The sequence below is a fragment of the Marmota monax genome, unplaced genomic scaffold, assembly GCF_021218885.2.
Source record: "Marmota monax isolate L192 unplaced genomic scaffold, Marmota_monax_Labrador192_F-V1.1 WCK01_AAM20220418_F8-fsc00426, whole genome shotgun sequence".
NCBI classification, from domain to species: Eukaryota; Metazoa; Chordata; class Mammalia; order Rodentia; family Sciuridae; genus Marmota; species Marmota monax.
Genome location: NW_026695037.1, coordinates 319,242 through 337,817, shown reverse-complemented (window position 1 = coordinate 337,817; position 18,576 = coordinate 319,242). Strand labels below are relative to the sequence as shown.

Sequence of the window (18,576 nt, the reverse complement as noted above, 5' to 3'; positions counted from 1 at the left end):
CTGAGGTGGGCTTTAAACTTGTGCTCCTCCTGCCTCAGCCTCCAGAATTGCTGGGATTACAGGCGTGCATCACCATACCCAGCAGACATTACTATCTAACACCACCACCACCAATATATTTGTTTTCTAAATCTCTCTCTCCACCTAACTCAAAGAAAATGCCCACACCAGCTCTGCTCCCTCAACTCCCAAAGTGTTTTCTTCAAGTCTTAGATCTGTTCTGTTTTCCTTATTTTTGAAAAGTGATTCCCTGTTCTCAGATTATTCAAAACCTTACTATTTTTAAAGGTCCACTCTCCCTCAAGTGATCCTGCCAAATAATACCTGGATAATCCTACTCTTCTTGAAACATGCAGCAATTTTGACTCTAGAGTATTATACATTTGACAATTTATCATATCATATATGCCCATGATTTATTTTTCAAGTCTGTTCAACAAAGGTAGAGACTGTTTTTCTTTTGGTGCTGGGGACTGAATCCAGAAGTGCTCTATTGCTGAGTTACATTCCCATCTCTAAGTTACTCAGGCTAGCCTCGAACTTGGGGATCCTCCTGCCTCAGTTTCTAGTTGCTGAGATTACAGACATGCACTATTATGCCTGGCAAAATTTGTCTTTTCTGAGGGTGGTTGAGGGAGGGAGAATCCCGAAACAGTAAGACTCTATCTAAAATGAACAAAGACCTCAAGATAGAGCCATCTGTCTTAGTGGGAAAGGGGGATAGTAAAAACTTTTAGAAAACCAAATAAAGCAAATCAACGTTGAGTAAAAACAGTTCCAACATCCAGGAATCTCCAAACAGTGACAGGCAGCAGCAACTCCTTTCCTTTATTTCTTCCCTGTGTAAAAGGAAATTCAAGTTTTGCAGCTCTCCTTTCCTGCCCTCAGGTCCCCAATCAGACAAGTGACCACAGGCACCAAATCTTAGGCTGGATAACAGCACAGGCCTCAGACACCTGCCTCCAATTCTGAGGTAAAAATGGATATTTGTGTAAGTCAGCATTAAATCCATCAAAAAAGAAAAGTGCCACTCAAAACCCGTGGGGGCAGCTAGGCCTGAAGCTTTAGGGTAGATCAGAGGCAGTAGTCTTCTGAGGAATGAGTCTCAAGACAAGAGGCCACCTAAGCTTGGTTGGATGGAACCCCACGATAATGATGGTCACCTCTATTTGTGTAGAGGGCTTCTGAGGGTAAGTCAGCTCAGTTGTCTGAAGAAAAGTGGCACACACAAATCTTTCAAAGGAAGCAATCAAAGCAGATCCTGGTCACAGCTCCACCTTCATGTGCCCAAGTGGTTGCTGGGTCAGCTGCAGGGCAGAGGCAGGCTTCCAAGGAGAGGGAGACAATGGGGTACTTCTAGGCCACATAAGCCTGTCTCTCAGGAGATTTCCAAGAGGGAAAGCTCATTCTCGGGGTCGGTTGACCATGACTTCGCCCAGGGCCTCCAACACCTCCCGCTTGTAGTCTTCAAAGTCCCCATCAATTTGGCTAACACTTTGCTCCTCCACTACCCACAGTTGGCAGTTGGTTTCTGTGATGAGTCGGGCATCATGGCTGACGACAATCACAGCTTGAAGAAAGACGATGAGAACAGAAGGCAGGGAGAAAGGAGAAAGAAGAATCAGAACATGGACAGAAAGGAGTTCCAGCCAAAGGACACTACAGCTTGGTCTCCAATGGGAGAAGGAAGGTATGTTCAGAACTGACTTACCACCCTTGTACTCATTGATGGCCTCCCCCAGAGCATCGATAGATTCTATGTCCAAGTTATTGGTTGGCTCGTCCTATGGAGGAGGAAGAATGCCATTACAACTCCCTACCTTGCATTGCTGTTACTCTTTTCCCATTCTCATTCAGTTCTCTCACCAAGATGAGGACATCGGGCTCCCGACAGGCCAGCTCTGCAAAGACAACTCGGGCTTTCTGCCCACCTGTCACAAAGAAAAAGGAGGTCTAAGGCTGGAGTTGTGGCTCAGTGGTAGAGCACCACATAAAGATAAAATAAAATAAAGGTATTGTGTCCATCTACAACTAAAAAAATTTTAAAAAGAAGAAAAAAAAAGGAAGTCTATCATATCTCCCACCATCTTACACTGCTGAAGGTAACCCTCAAAGAGTACCCATGTGTGCCCTAAGGCTCCCCAATTCTTGGTTCCTTCTCCTTTCTGCTCTAGGAACAGTGTGTACACGCATGATGAGGAGGGCATCTTCCCCAACCCCTGGAGTGGTACCAGAGAGTTTGCAGATCTGGATGGTGTGCGCATGACTCTCAAGGCCAAAGCGGCCCAGGCACTTGCGTGCATCCTGGTAGGCCAGGTTGAAGCTCCGCTGCAGATATTCAGTGGGCGTCTCCTCCATGTGCAGCTGCTCTGCATATTGCTGGTTGAAGAAGCCAATTTTCTGCCCAAGAGGAAAGGGAGGTAACCAATCAAAGTGGTGCTTCCTCTACCCAATTTTCAGTCCCTGATTTCCAAAGTCAACTTACCAATCGGTGGTTCTTTCTCATTTCCCCATGTGTCTGCAAGGAAAAAGCAAGTGGTAAGGGTAGGGAAAGGGCAAAAGGGGCTGCACTTCCAGATCCCAACTTTTCTTTTTTCTGTGGTGCTGGGGATTAAACCCAGGGCCTTGTACATATGAGGCAAGCACTCTACCAACTGAGCTATATCCCCGGCTCCCCAGATCCCAACTTTTCTGAAAGAAAACACCAGAATTGGGCTGGGAACAAGTGCACACACACACACATCCTAACAGGATGAACGCACACCCAGGAAATCAGAAGGGGCAAAAGGAGTAAGAAGGAAAATAAAGGAAAGAAGAAAAAAAAGGACAACCAGGAAGGGATTAACTGCAACAAACTTTCATATGGTGAGACTTACGAATAGCACAGGGTAAGGCCTCTACCTTAGATGGGGATTTAAGACAGCTGCTGGAAAGACTTTAAAAATACCTTTCTAAAGATCTACTTTGTGTGTCTTCCCTCCACTGGGAGAGGAGAAAAGGCTACTGTCTTTTTAAAGCACCATATGACAATACTCTGCAAAAGTCCTGCAAATACCTATTACCAAATAAACTATGGTAGACCATATAAACTAAACATATGAGTATATAATAAATAGCATACAGAAACACTTAATATAATTGTTATCTGGAGAAGGCTCATAACAATTCATGTGATACCCCACTTCATAAGAATAATAATGTATCTTTGCAAAGGAAAAAAAGGAGAAAGGTATCCACCAAAACAGAAATACCAATCATATCTATACTTTCCTCTTGGCTCAAACAATTCTTTTTTTGCCACTATACAACCTGCTTCAACACTAGGAGTCTACAGGCACAGAGGCCAGGCAATGGTTTAGGGTTGGAGTATGCTCTGGTATGGGATACTATGCTAGAGGTCCAGGGGACAGGCCCGGCATAAATCCAAACCCATGCATAGCTTATGTATTATTATTTTTTTCTTTTTTTGGTACCGGGAATTAAACTCAGGGGAGCTCAACATTGAGCCACATGCTCAGCCCTACTTTGTATTTTATAGGGTCTCACTGAGTTGCTTAGCATCTTGTTTTTGCTGATGCTGGCTTTGAACTCCTAATCCTCCTGCCTCAGCCTTCTAAGCCACTGAGATTACAGGCATGTGCCACCATGCCCAGCCTTGATGTGTATTTTTTTTGTAACATGTAAAATTGGCTTCTTCAACATGGAGAGGTGCCCCCACTGCAACCCAGGCTTTCCTTTCTCTCTTCCCTAAACTGATTTACACTCTCCTCCTCTATTACTCCTTAGGGAGATGAATCATCTGTGATGGGGTTTTCAACCCACCCTACCAAGGGGGTTCCCTGACTCTAGCCTCCATTGGACAGGGGGGCCGTCACACTTCTCATACTCTCCCTTCTTGGCTCCAGGACTCACCGGTGTCAGCTTGCCTGTCAGCAGCAGGAGTAGTGTGCTTTTCCCCACACCATTAGGGCCCACGATGCATACTGAAAGAAAGAAATGACCAAACCAGGAGATCTCCAAAACTCTCCCTGTGACTCCTGTTCCACACCCAAACCACCCTAAACCAACTCACTCCTTGAGTCCATGTCGATGCCAAAATCCAGGTTCTTAAAGAGTGGTTTCTGCCCCTCATAGCCAAATGTCACACCTGAAAGTCAGCAAATGAAGCAATTTATGCTCATTTCAGTTACTGTAAAGGTGACCCTAAATGTCCTAGCCTCAGAGGAAAAGAAAGGTCCCTGCTGGGGCTGGGACTATGGCTCAGTGGTAGAGCACTTGCCTATATGTGAGGCACTGGGTTCGAGCCTCAACACCACATAAAGACAAATAAAGGTATTGTCCATCTACAACTAAACAATAAAGATATTTTCTAAAAAAAACCTGTTTGGAAAAAAAAGAAAAGAAAAAAGAAAGGTCCCTGCATCGCTGGAGTCTGGGTGCACACGCTTGTGCTTCCTGTTGGCGGTGGGTAGTACTCACCATGCAGACCCAGCACAGGAGGGCTGAGTGGCGGGGGATTTGGGAAAGTGAAGCGCACAGTGTACTCCTTCGGGCGCTTCAGGAGCTCAGGGGCTTCCTGGGATTCCTCATCTTGGTTTTTCCGACGGCATTTCTGCTGTTTTCGAGTCAGGGCCTCCTTTGTTTGCTTTTCCTGGAGGGAAAAGAACGAAATCTGTATGCTACCCAGTACACTGTTCTTGGAAGGTGTTCCACAGACCCCCTGCACTGTTAGGAGAAGAGTGGTAGTGGTATTCACCGCCTGCTTGGTGGACTTGCCACCAGCCTTCAGCTCCTTCAGCTTTTTTTCCTGCTTCTCATACTGTTTCAGCAGTTCTTTCTGCTTTTGCTGGTACATCTTCTTGAAGGTCACTAGCATGCAAAAGGGAGAGCGGTTTCAATGGTTACCCCTCTCTCTAGCAGAGGGACAACCGAGGATAGACAAGGATGGGGAAGACTATCACTGTTAAGAAATCTATAAAGATTCAGTTATCACAATGCCCCTACAGCCCTGCTACCCAGGCCACCTACTGAGGGTCAATCTCTCCTCCTGCCCTTCACAAACAACCCTACTTACTATAATTGCCTCTATAGTAGTGGAGCCGCTGGGCATCGAGATGGATGATATCAGTACACACATCATCCAGAAAGCCCTGGTCATGGGAGACAATCAGCAGTGTCTTCCGCCAGCCCTGAAGATAGCTGGGTTCAGAGAAGTAGGGAAGTGTCACAATGGTGAAGGGACAGACAAGTCCGGAAAAGCAAACAGGCAATGAGGAGGACCGGAAAAGAGGAGGACTGGACTGGGAGCTGTCAAGGGCATTGCAGACAACAACTAGAGGGAATGAGGGCAGGGAGGGATGGGGTAAAGTACACAATGGAAACCAATGACCCAAGGCCATAACCCAGGGCAACGCACTTATTGAGCCAGATAACAGCATTGAGGTCCAGGTGATTAGTGGGTTCATCCAACATCAGCAGTGTAGGCTCCATGAACAGTGCCCTAGAGCAGAGAGTGGCAGTGCTGTCAGGGCTGGAAGAAGATCCCTGCTCAGCAAACCCCAGAGAAGCCTCCGGGAGGCAGAGCCCATGAAAACAAACACTCCCTCCTAACCTCTCTTCAGAGATGGTTTTGGGCAGAAGATGTTGACAAGAACATATCATCAGGTAGGGAGAGAAATGGAGAAAGACTCCAAGGTCTCAAAATGTACATAGTAAGAGAGAAGTTGACCTCAGAACTCCCTACTGGCCTTGAAAGAGTGGGAAAAAGTGAGAAGGCCCTAGTAGTTTGGGGTTGGAAGGGAGGTGGTGAGGCAGATGGCCCACCTGGCCAGAGAGACACGCATGCGCCAACCGCCTGAGAACTTCTGCGTGGGCCGATTCTGCATTTCAGGGTCAAAGCCCAGACCAGCCAGGATCCGTCGTGCTTTGGCCTCTGCAGCTGCTGCCCCAGTGGCTCGCAATTCCTCATATACCTGGGAGGAAGAAGAGGACTCATGTCTGGGGGCCTAGAGACCCCTCCCCCCAAGTCTGAGCCATGTCCCCTATGCCATCTCCTCTACCTTCTCTAGCCTCTCAGCAGCTGTGTCATCCCCCTGTTCCAACTGCCTCTGAAGTCGTCGTTCCTCTTCCAGCAGCTTCAATCGCTTGGTGTCAGCTCGAAGAACAGCCTGCACTGCTGGTGTTTCATCTGCTACTACCTCTGGAGGGCAGGGGGACAACAGTCAGGTCACTTCTGGGCCCACAGAACCTATTTTTCTCTTCCCTTTAGATCCATTGCTGGTCTGCCTAACTTTTCCCAGCACTTTGTACTTATTCCAAATAAGATATTCTCAAATCTTTCAATTATCCTCCTCTCCTGTCTTTCTAGCAACCCTTTCCCAGGCCCCAGCCTCCTTCATATCCTTCCCAACTCCACAACCACAACTTCTATTTTTGACTGGCTCTTCTGCTCTAATTGCCCACCCTGTCTCCCTCTCCACACTGGCTCACCCTGCTCACACAGCAGCACATCAATGTTAGGAGGGATGCTCAGGGCACGGTTGGCGATGTGCTTGAGGAGTGTGGTCTTGCCCTTGCTGGGGAATGAGAACTATGAGGATCAGGCCAACATGGAGAAATCCCTTCTTTCCCCTTCAGTCCCATCTCCTCACCCGTTAGGTCCCACCAGCCCATAGCGGCGTCCAGCTACGATGTATAGATCTGCATTCACAAACAACTCCTTGCCGTGGGCCGAGATACTGAACTTCTCCAGCTACAGCCATTGGGACAGGGGGCAAAGGGGAAGGTCAAAAACGTAAGAAGTCTCATTCTAGGACAGGAGCTACAGCTTTGGCCCTACAGGGGAGATCGACAAACCCCTACTTCCAGCAGAATCACCCTTTTCTCACCATAGCAGGCTACTGCCTCTTATTGGAGTCTTCCCATCTCTAGCCAGGTTGGTGTACCCTGTTCTTTTCCCTCCCCAGGTGGACCCCTCTGCTTCCACTGTGTTTTCTGTCTCCTTGCTCAGGTTGGTAGAACCCAAGATGCAGAAAATACCTCCCCATTTTCTTCCTGGTGGAGTAGCCCTTTCACACCCCGACTTCCAGGGTTGCCACAGCCACTCAGGGCAGGTGAGAGAACCCACTCCTTCCTAGGTGATCAGGTTGGACAAGGACTCCTCAGATCTCACCTTGATATCAGATGCATTTTCTAACATGGCCTGTCGGGAGGACACCTCTGCCTGGGATACAGAGAAGTCATTTTCGGCAGCATTAGCTGCTTTTAATAAAGCCACCTGGCGCTCATAATCCATCTGAGAAGGAAAAACTACATTGGAGGTCATCTGTATCATCGCCAGTTTCCTGTTATCATGATACAATCCCATGTCATCAGGCACTAAGATGATGTTCAGAGCATAATTCTTTCCTTGTTCTAATTGTTTTACTTCAAGTAGTCCCCAAAGCTCTCCTGCCTTGTCCCTAACTTCACATATGCCTTAGTTTAATCATTAAAAACAACAACAAAAAAGCCTTTATTTTGACCACTAAGAACCAATGACTTACCTGTTTCTTGAGCTTTTTCTTCTCCTTTTTGCTAAGGTGAGCATAGGGATCATCTGCCTTAGACTCTCCCTCTTCCTCCTCTCCTTCCTCTGAACCCTGTGGAAAGCAGTGGATGATGGAAAAAAATAAAGACCCTTCTATAACTTGAATTTCTATCATACATACCCACCTTACTCCCCTCCCACCTGGTCCCAGTTCCACAGCTGGTTCTGTCCTCCTTCACCCACAATGCTGAGAGGTCTTGGGATCCTATCTTATTCTCACTCCCACCCCTTGCTCTCCATGCAGTACTTTGTTAGTCTCTGCCACTAAGTATAGGACAACACAGATGGTATAAATATATGAAGTGTAACAATGTTTATGTACCTAGAGATACAATTTTTAGGAAAATATAACTGAGGGTGGAATAAGTGAGTTTTAAATGATATTCATTTGTATCAAATAAATTTCTGTAGTTTATACATTAACATGCAAAGAAAGGATCAGCCAGCCCTAATGTACAACCAGTGAAGAATATAGAACTTCAGAACTAGAAACTACTTAGCGGGGTTAGGGGAGTGTAATAGAGTGATAAAAGTGCTTGCCTAGCATGTCTGAGGCCCTGTGTTCAATCCCTAGCACCACCAAAAATAAATAAACCATTAGTTATAGGAACTCTAGAAAACACTAGAATTCCGTACATCACCCAGATGGAAAAACTGAGAAAACAAGAGGTAGGAGGGTCACACAGGTAGTGAATGGCAGATCTGGACCTGACTAAGATAAACTGTAGGGCTCTTTCCTCTCTGGATCAGGAGCCAAAACCTATAGCTCATGAGCCAAATCTGACCTGATGCCTGTTTCTATATGGCCTGTGAGATAAAAATGGTAGTTGGATGTAGCTCAATGATAGAGCACCACTGGATCAATCCCTAGTAACATACAAAAAAATTAAAACCAACAAAAACCAAAAAGGAAGAATATGCAACAGAGATCATTTGTGAACTATAAAGCCAAAAATATTTACTATGTGGCCCTTTATAGGAAAGTCTGCAGACTCCTGCTCTGGTAGTGACAATGCCCCCCATCATAACTCTCCCAGAAGGGCCACAGAGTCTCAGTCCTTCCCCAAACCTCCCCCAAGCACGATAAATACCTGTTCTGACTTTTTGGCCTTCTCTTTTCCTTGTTTGGGAGGCTCCTTTTCTTTTGTTATTTCATCTTCTTCAGCTTCCTCTTCACTATCCAGAGCAGCAAATTTATTTTGAGGCTAATTGAGAAAAGACAGGAATGGTGAAATGCTCTAATTCTCGAGACCCAGTATCCCCTCCTGTCAGTCACTCTCACCTTGGCCTTCCCTTTCGACTTTTCTTCCTTTCCCTTTTTGCCCTTGAGCCCAGGCTGTTGCTCCTCAGATACAGCCTGAAGGAGACACAAGCACACACAGAAATTAGTTTGTTGCTCTGCTGCTGAGTACAAGCATTTTTAGGGAGCCTATTGTATTCCAGATAACGATACTGAGTACTACTCAGGAGAAATGAGACCCAGAAAAGCCCCCCAAAAGAGAACTCGAGAACACCAGCAAAGCTGGGCAGGACAGCACATGCTTGCAATTCCAGCAACTCAGGAGGATGAGGCAAGAGCCTCACAAGTTTTGAGACCAGCCTCAGCAATTTAGGAAAACCTTGTCTCAAAATTAAAAAGGGGATGGAGTTGTAGCTCAGTGGTAGATTGCTTGCCTAGCATGTGTGAGACATTGGGTTCAATCTCAGCACCACATTAAAAAAATAAAATAAAGACATTGTGTCCATCTAAGTTAAAAATATTTAAAAAGATATTAAAAATGGCTGGCAATGTAATCAGTGGTAAAGCATCCCTGGGTTCGGGGAAGTGGGGGATGGAAGAGAACACATGTGAGAGAACATCAGTAAAGCTAAGGGACTCTGAGTCAGGCAAGTGCACAAAGTGGGTGGGTGGTACCAATGCAGCAAGGACTGCTTCCTTGGAAGGATGAATCTAGAGAAGAGGTATTGGATATTGGGCTTGGAGGATTCCAGGGAAGGGAAAGAAGCAACATGAAGTACAAAGGCTTCAACACTGACATCGTTAAAGTGAATGCCAACATGTGGTCAGGCTGATGGGAAAAGGAAGAGTCCCAAGTGAAAAAGCAAGGGCCAAGGGCCCTTATTTTAGATTTTGAATTTAAGGCAAGAGAATCACTGAAGATTGTTAAATGATAGAATATTTTTTTGTACCGGGAATTGAACTCAGGGGCACTTAACCACTAAGCCACATCTTCTTTTTTTGTATTTTACTTAGAGACATGGTCTCATTGAGTTGCTTAGCGCCTCTCTTTTTTGCTGAGGCTGGCTTTGAACTTGTAATCCTCTTGCCTCAGCCTCCAGGGCCACTGGGATTATAAGCATGTGCCACCAGGCCAGTTGATCAAAGAGTATTTTTAAAAGATGGCTTTGATAGTTTAAATAAGATAAATCTAGAACAGCTAAGTTTAAAGCAGAAAACTACCACACTGTGGCCAGAATGGGGTGTAACTACATCACTTTCACCTTATTGATCCGATTCTTCTCTGGCTTAGCAGCCTTAGGAGGATGCTTTTCTTCCTCCTCCTCTTCCTCACTCTGATCCTGAATCAGGGCTGCAAAAACATTACCACCCTAAAAAAAGGGACACAAAAGTCAATGTGATGGTCACCATTGCATGCTTAGGGTCTTTGGTTACCACACCAATGGCTCACCTTGGTCTTCTTTCCTGCTCGGGGTATTGGGGCAGGTACTGAAATGACAAGGGGAAAAGATGAGGTTGATAAGAGAATTCTGCTTGGCTCCTCCATTTTATCCACATCCACAATCAAAACACGAGGCATTCCACATCATGCAAGGAATCCATGTACCTACTTTCCCTCAGGTCACTTACTCTCATCCTCTTCGTCACTGGCAGGTACAGAAAGCTTCTTAAGGCGCTCCATAAGCTCTTTTTCCTCTCCATCATCATCCACATCCTTCTTCCGCCGGCCTTTTCGAGTGTCTCGCTTCTTCTTTTGCTGCTGAAAGAAAACGAAAAGGGGAGGATGAAGGCCCCTGCTATTTCTCTGTACCAAGGAATGTTCCCCATCAGATGAGTTGGCTGGAGGTGGACCCCAGATGCTCCAGGATTAGGGGCCCCTGTCACTTGTACCTGTTGCTGTTGCTGCTGCTGCTGTTCCTTCTCCTTGAGCACTTTCTCTTCTTCCCCAGCCTGTTTATCTTCTACTGCCAGCTCCTCAAAGAACTATAAAGGAGTTAAGATATGATTCAGTGTGGCTCCAAGACCAATCAGGCCCTGCATCCTACCCTCACCTTGTCCCCTTCTCAATTTTCTTAAAAAAAAAAAAAAAAAAAAAAAAGGCCTGGCACAGTGGTGCATGCCTGTGATCCCAATCAACTTTGGAGGCTATGGCAGGAGGACTGCAAGTTCAAAGCCAACTTGGGCAACTAGCAAGACCCTGTTTGGGGGGCAGGAAGGAAAAAAAGGCATACACTGGGGGGAAAGGAGTGGGGGTATAGGTTAGTGGTAAAGCACCCCAATAAGTTAAAGCACCCATAGGTTAGTGGTAAATGCTCTCAAGTTGCTGGGATATATAGGCGTGCACCACCACCCTTTGTTCAATCCCAATACGCCACCTCCCTACCACACACACACAAAAATGATGTAAAAAAACAAACCAAACCAAAAAACCCAAAAAACAACAGAGGATACCTTATTTTTAATGTTGTAGTTTTGAGATGGGGATCTCACCTGTACTGCCCCAAGGCTGGCCTCAAACTCCTAGGCTCAAGTAAGCCTCCTGTCTCAGCCTTCCAAGTAGCTGTACTACATGTACCCAGCTCTGGCCCCTCTCTTGACAAAAGTTTTTTCCTTCCCTCAGACTTCTCACTCACCTTCACAGAGCCATTTATTTATTTATAGTACTAGGGACTGAATCCAGGTACACTTAATCACTGAGCCACATCCCAGCCCCTCTTTATTTTTTATTTTAAGACAGGGTCCTGCTGAGTTGCTTTAGAGCCTTGCTAAGTTGCTGAAGCTAGCCTCGAACTTATGGTATCTTGCCTCAGCCTCTCAAGTTGCTGGGATATACAGGCGTGCACCACCACACCCAGTATGGCCATTTATTTTGCCTGGAAACACCCACAGTCATTGCTCTTCCTCAACCCTCATTTTCTCACCGTCTTTTTGGTCTTCTTGTCCTTCTTCCCTTTCTTCACCACCTTTTCTGGAAGGTTAAGCAGACATCATAAATGCTCAGCTACAAATTCCAAAGCTGCCTGATCTCCCCTGCTAAACTTACAGTGGCCCTCACACCTCTGCGATATTTTTCAGCTCAAGTATTACTCCCTAGACTTTGTGCTGCCCCACAATTTCTAGCATTCCTATCCCACCCCACTCTTTACTAAACAGCTACCATGCATCAAACAAAGCAGCAAATGAGACAACTGTGCTTCCCTCTGGAGTGTGTGGGCTTTGGGAAGAGATTTCTTTGTCCCCCCACCTTGGTATCAGGATTTGAACCCAAAGGGACTTAATCTCTGAGCAACATCCCCAACTCTTTTTATATTTTTATTAGAGACAGGGTCTCACTAAGTTGCTTAGGGCCTGGCTAAGTTGCTAAGGCTGATTTTGATCCTCCTGCCTCAGCCTTCCCAGCCACTGTGACTACAGGCATTTACCACTGTGCTCAGCTTGGGGAAGAGATTTTTCAAAAGCAATTACAAGCTTGGCACAGTGGTGTACACCTGTAATCCCAGCAGCTCGGGAGGCTGAGGCAGGAGAATCACAAATTTGAGGCCAGAATTGACAACTCAATGAGGAAACTTTGTGTGACTCTCTCAAAAACAAAGCAAAAAAAAAAAAAAAAAAAAAAAAAAAAAAAGGACTGGGTATGTAAAGTAACCCTGGGCTCAAATCCCAGTACGAAAACAAAACAAAACTAAAAACTAAAAAGGTAAAGCCTACTTGGCAGTATGCAGAGGGATCAACCCCACTGTCCTCATCTCTGGTGCCATCCACCCTGTGGAGATGGCTTGTAAGCTAACACCTGAAGCATGAGTAGCTGGTAGGCACATGGTGGGGTTCCAGTGCTACACACAAGTCCAGCTATAAGAAAGCATATCCACTGGGCAACAGAGAAAGACTTACTATGGCTAAAGCTTAGAGGCTGAAGGGTAGAATGGCAAAGGTAAGGCTGGAGTAAGGGTTTATGATCATGAGTGAGGATATATAGGCGTTTATAATCATGAATAAGGCCTTTATGTATATGATCACTTTTGTCCCTGGAAGTACCACTCTGGCTTCAAGTGGAGCAAAGACAGGAGTGAATAAGAGTACTGGGCAATCTGTTGGGAGTCCATCATAGCAGTCCAGGAGACAGACAACAATGGCTTGATTAAGGGTGGTGGCAAGGAGAGAAACAAGAATTCAGGGGCCAGGGTTGTGGCTTAGTGGTAGAGTGCTCGCCTAGCACGTGTGAGGCACTGGGTTCGATTCTCAACCACATATAAATAAATAAAAGTAAAGGTACTGTGTCCATTTGCAACTAAAAAAAAAAAAAAAAAAGAATTCATAGGATGGAGGCAGTGGTTAAAAAAAAAAAGTGAGAACAGTATGACCCTATGTGCATATATAATTACAAGACCAGTGTAATCCTACATCATGTACAACCAGAATTATGAGAAGTTCCAGTTCATTTATGTATAATGGGTCAAAGTACATTCCACTGTCATGTATAACTAATTAGAACAAACAGATTTTTAAAAATAAAAGAAAAAGAGAGTGTGCAAGAGACCATTCCTATATTTCTTTTTTTTTTTTTTTTGGTACCAGGAATGAACCTGGGGCGCTCAACCACTGAGACACATCCCCAACCCTTTTTATATTTTATTTTGAGATAGGGTCTAAGTTGCTTAGAGCCTTGCTAAGTTGCCGAGACTAGCTTTGAACTTGCCATCTTCCTGCCTTAGCTTCCAGAGCTGCTGGGATTATAGGCCTGAGCCACCACACCTAGCCATTCTTATCTTTTTAGCTACCAAAATTAATTGATTATTGGTTCCATTCACTAATTTAGGAGAGAGTGGAAAAGATCCCTTCCCCCAATTTCAACTTCCATGTGGGGAATGATAGGAAGATTTCATGAATTCAGTTTGGGATGCTGTGTATGATATGTTGTATGTAGGCCATGTAAATAGTTATCTGGTAAGTGAAAAACAGCTGGGTCCATGCCCCATCTGCTCTGCTCATACATTAATAACACAGATCACAATGTCATATTTACCTGTTTGTTAGTTTTTCATTCTAAAAAGCCACCTGAACAGTTTAATTTGTATTCACAGGGAGCAAAAGTGGGAGGTCAATAAAAGTTTGCTGACTTGGTGGGCACGGTTGTGCACGCCTATAATCCCAGCGGCACAGAAGGCTGAGACAGGAGAATCTCGAGTTCAAAGCCAGCGAGGCACTAAGCAACTCAGTGAGAACCTATCTCTAATAAAATAAAAAAATTGGGCTGGGGATATGGCTCAGTGGTTGAGTGTCCCTGAGTCAATCACCTGTTTAAAAAAAAAAAAGTCTGCTGACTGGATTACTTTCAGCTCCTCCCTTCAGTCCATCTGTTTCCCTGAAGGTAGAGGACTATGTCTAATCTCTGCCACCCATCAGATTGAGAGATAGTTACCAGCCTCTTGATTTCTCTTTATGCCAGGCCTATCCACTATCATAGAAACCATATATTCATCTAAAGCATTCCTATAATCATTTAACAAGACAAAAACAACAACAATAATGACAAACAAAGCAACTAACCACAATAGCTTAAATATTCTTAGGCTTGAATTCTCAAAACCAGAATTCCAGGAATTCCACAGAAATCTCTCTTTTTTTGTAGTAGGGATTGAACCCAGAGCACTGAACTACATCCCTAATCCTTTCTATTCTTTGAGACAGGATCTCACTAAGTTGCTCAGGATAGCCTCTAACTTGTTATTCTCCTGCCTCAACTTCCTAAATTGATAGGATTACAGACACATGAAATCAAGCCAAGCTAAGTTAGGAAAGTTTTACTGAACATCTACTTTGCTAAAAAACCAGAGACAAGGAAGGGCAATCACAGTCTCCTATCCTTTCTGTTTCCTACTCCCACCTATGCTCTGGACATTGGCATCTCCCTGATCCCTGATGAAGTCCCTTGAATTTTACATACACATACATACACATGTATATTTTAGTTGTAGATGGACACAATACCTTTATTTTATTTATTTTTATGTGGTGCCAGGGATTGAACCCAGTGCCTCATGCATGCTAGGCAAGCGCTCTACCACTGAGCCACCTACCCCGGCCCTCCCTGAAATTCTTCTTTTTAATATTTATTTTTTAGTTGTAGTTGGATACACAATATCTTTACTTTATTTTTATGTGGTGCTGAGGATCCAACCCAGGGCCTCGCATGTGCTAGGCGAGCGCTCCATTGCTGAGCCACAATTCCAGCCCCACCTCCCTGAAATTCTTATATCTTCAGTTACTCTGTGTCCCCCATCCAGAATACATTTCAAAATCTGATCCCAGTATTAGACACTAGTGTGATAGGATTGGAAAGATGAGTAAAATCAATAACAAAAGGCTTTACACGCCAGCCCAAGGAGTTCAATCCTAAATACATTAAAAGGGAGGACCCACCCAAGTACATAAGAAGGAATGATGTGATCAGCTTGCCCTGACAACATGCTAATTTCCTCCAAAGACTAATACAATCAAACTATGTCCCTCCTTTTTTTAAACCAGGGATTGAATCCAGGGGCACTTAATCATTTAGTCACATCTCCAGCCCTTTTTGAGACAGTGTTAAGTTACCTAGGGCCTCACTAAATTGCTGAGGCTGGCTTTGAATTTACAATCCTCCTGCCTCAGCCTTCCAAGTTGCTGGAATTATAGGCATTTGCCACCACACCCAGTTTTAATTTTTTACCCTTCATCCTAGTTCTGGTCCATGTCACTTCCTTAGTAACTCTTTGTAGTGTTCATTCTCTTACCACTTCTTACCTGAATCACTGCCAGAGCCTCCAAAATAGGTTCCCTGTCTCTATCAACCAATTCAAGGCCATTCTCGACTGATCGGTGTCAACAGGATAAACTTGATCCTATCATTCAGTTATTTCATTCACTTCCCTCTTAATGCCTTTAGGATTAAACTTCTTGAAAGAGCAGTTGAAACCTTTCATATATTTCGCCTGCACATCTTCTCAACCCCTCCACAACATCACAAGGTGCCAGTCAGGCTCACCTACATTTCTATCTTTACACAAACTACTTCTACTTGGAATGCTCTTTCCCCTTGCTAACTTATCTGATCTTTCAAGAATAAACTTAGCTACTTCATATTCTTAGGAGGCTTTGCTGACATACCTACTTTACCTGTCTGAAATGTTCCTCTACAGTCCCATTGCTTTCTCAGGCACATTCATCACACTCCTCAGTCACTGGGGTGAAAGCTCTATCCCTTCTATTGGACTGGGTGCCCCTTGAGGGAAAGGCATGTTTTTTGTGTTTCTTTTGTTTTTGATACAGGGTCTCACCATGTTACCCAGACTGGTCTCCAACTACTAGTCTCAAGTGATCCTTCTGCCTCAGTCTCCTGAGTAGCTGGGACTACATGCATCTGCATCACTACTTCCAGCAAAAAAGCTTATTTTTAATCTCTAGATTCCCAGTTACTCTGCACAATACCTGTATACAGTACGCATCCAATAAATGCTTGTAACATTACTCATTGTGTACCTATTGTGGTTATTTGTGTCCATTTATCTACTCCTTGAAGTCACTTCAAGTCTGCGAAGATGTCTTCATGTTTTTTTTCTTTCTACTCCCAAAGCAGTATACACCATACCTAACTGAAAACAAGCGCTCCACATTCTTTGCTTTAAGTAAATCTTAAACCCTATTCTAACATCCAAAATCTATAGCCTTGCTCCAGTTGATTTAGATGGAGCTGTCACAAAAAAAGGCCCAGAAGGAGAAAAAGCACACAAGGAGTCATCCTTTCCTGAAAAACTAGAGGGATAATGGACTTAGGCGATGTACGCTCGCGCGCTGGGGCAGGGGAGCTCGAGGCGGAGTTTCTACGTTGCTGAGCTATACAGAGTGATGGAGATGTCCAAAATAAAAGAATGGAGGACCTTCTCATTTCTCTCCAAATCTCCCTAGATACCATATGTTCCTCCTTGTCCCGTGCCTAGTCCCTTGTAAGCTCACAAACGATATTCTGGCACTTTTCCTTTCCCCACTCCAAACACTCTCCTGCCGGGGCAAACACTTCCCAGCACCACAGCACACATGCGCACGATCCCGGGCACGGGCCTGACGACTCTAGCGCCTAGTAACCCCTCCTAAGGCATGCGCCTTCTCCTCTCTCTTCTCCCGTTTCCTCCGTACATACGATCCTCACCTGCGGGACTTGTGCTGTCTCCGTCCCCGATCCACTCGGGCTCCGGTGGTTGCTGCTTGGGTCCCTTCGGCATTGCGGTGGCAGTTACTGCTACCCTGGCGGCGCCCTGTGCTATTTCCGCTTCCGGTGGCGTGGATTTCCCCCGAACGGGGTGGGCTCTCCAGGCAGGCACGGTCGTCTCCGCCCCTGCCCCCGGCGGCCCACGTGCGCGCCGCCCGTCAATTAGCGGGCGTGGCCTGCAGTTTCGGGGCGGGGCTGTGGTCCACCAGCTGGCTTTGCGTCGGCAACGCGTTTATGACTGCCGGGGAAGCCTGACCCAGTGTCCCCGTGACACTGACAGACCCAAAGAATTTACACAAGGATTTCTAGGTAGTATTAAGTAGTTGAGGCATACTTTTTATTAAAAAGTGAATGCTATCTTCTAACATTTCCGTATGACTGATCAGGGGCAAAAAAGACAGTAGAGTTCATCAACTAAAAAATAGGCTTGTCGGTCCAGTGTTGTTGACATGTGTAACAAAATCCCGAAATGTACGGGTGTAAACGAGGAACTCCAGCACATAAATCATAGTGCAACAAGCCTGAGCTCACTATTTTTGTTTCCCTAGATGATTACTTTGCTGAGTATGATTCAGCTACGATAAACTGCACATACAGTAAAATGACATCCAATGCAAAGTGTACACTGATAAGTTTTGGCATCCATACACCCTTTAAACCATCACCACAATTAATTTGCGGGTTGATTTCAAACTACTGTTTAATAGATGAAGGGCCCAGTGCACAGTGTCACACACCTCTAATCCCAGTGCCTCTGGAGATTGAGGCAGGAGTAGCAAATTCCGAGGCTTGCCTGGGCAACTGAGAGAGATTCTAAAAAAGAGGAATGGGGATTTAGATCAGTAGTAAGTGCCCTTGGGTTCAATCCCCAATACTGCAACAAAACAAAACAGTAGGTAGGGGAGCTTGAGCAAACTGATTGTATAGCCTTGTCAGCTCCTGAAGATCAGGGGCCAGTTTTTCTTTTTCTTTTTGGCACTGGGGATTGAACCCAGGGGTGCTTTACCACTGAGCTACATCCTCAATGCTTTAAAAAAAATTGGAGACAGGGTCTGTTTCTGAGGGTATCTCTATGTTGTTGAGGCTGGCTTTGAACTTGTCATCTTCCTGCCTCATCCTTCCAAGACTCTGGGATTTTAGGTATGCATCACTATTCCAGGCAGGGGCCAGTCTTTTGACTTCATCCTCCTCACTTTCCCAGCAACATTTGATAGTAGTTGGTAACTGCTTTCCATCTCACTGGCTTCTCCCTTTTATTTTTTAGACAGGGTCTCACTAAATTTCTGAGGCTGGCCTCAAACTTGCAATCTTTCTGCCTCTGCTCCTAAATTGCAGGGATTTTTATATAGGCTTGTGCCATGTCTGCCCATGGATGAGGAAGCTAGAGCTTTCTTAGGACTGTGAATGAGTTTGTAGACCATAGAACTGAAAACTGAGTTTCTTTTTTTTTTTTTTTTGTACCAGGGATTGAACCCAAGGGTGCTTAACCACTGAGTCACATCC

The 18,576-nt window shown here is 45.1% G+C and overlaps 1 protein-coding gene and 1 non-coding gene across 3 annotated transcripts; both read right to left on the bottom strand.

The window, feature by feature from the left end:
- Positions 1-399: 399 nt before the first annotated feature.
- Positions 400-17,168, bottom strand: Abcf1 (ATP binding cassette subfamily F member 1). 2 transcript variants are annotated; one of them, XM_046427665.2, is made up of 25 exons: positions 17,014-17,168; positions 11,750-11,796; positions 10,719-10,811; positions 10,458-10,587; positions 10,279-10,316; positions 10,091-10,198; positions 8,871-8,945; positions 8,680-8,793; positions 7,545-7,640; positions 7,172-7,294; positions 6,651-6,751; positions 6,490-6,575; positions 6,060-6,199; positions 5,824-5,972; positions 5,417-5,500; positions 5,075-5,199; positions 4,757-4,869; positions 4,480-4,651; positions 4,073-4,147; positions 3,913-3,983; positions 2,486-2,518; positions 2,232-2,400; positions 1,867-1,931; positions 1,712-1,784; positions 400-1,570 (listed from the first exon to the last, which is right to left on the bottom strand). In XM_046427665.2, the coding sequence occupies exons 1-25, from the start codon at positions 17,084-17,086 to the stop codon at positions 1,404-1,406; spliced, it is 2,520 nt and encodes an 839-aa protein (XP_046283621.1). In that variant the 5' UTR covers positions 17,087-17,168; the 3' UTR covers positions 400-1,403. The 2 variants fall into 2 exon arrangements, with proteins under 2 accessions (XP_046283621.1, XP_046283622.1); XM_046427666.2 differs by having other exon boundaries at positions 10,458-10,584.
- On the bottom strand, positions 3,299-3,435 carry LOC124081494 (small nucleolar RNA SNORA42/SNORA80 family). The gene has a single exon (XR_006848055.1). It is a non-coding gene; the product is annotated as a small nucleolar RNA SNORA42/SNORA80 family (small nucleolar RNA).
- Positions 17,169-18,576: the final 1,408 nt, after the last annotated feature.

Bases quoted from the DNA above. Each gene is read 5' to 3' on its own strand.
- Abcf1 (XM_046427665.2), bottom strand. From the start codon at position 17,086: ATGCCGAAGGGACCCAAGCAGCAACCACCGGAGCCCGAGTGGATCGGG. The intron at 7,295-7,544 runs GTAAGTCATTGG...TTTCCTTCTCAG, and splicing joins AGAAAAAGCTCAAGAAACAG to ATGGATTATGAGCGCCAGGT. The intron at 2,401-2,485 runs GTAAGTTGACTT...CCTCTTGGGCAG, and splicing joins TGAGAAAGAACCACCGATTG to AAAATTGGCTTCTTCAACCA.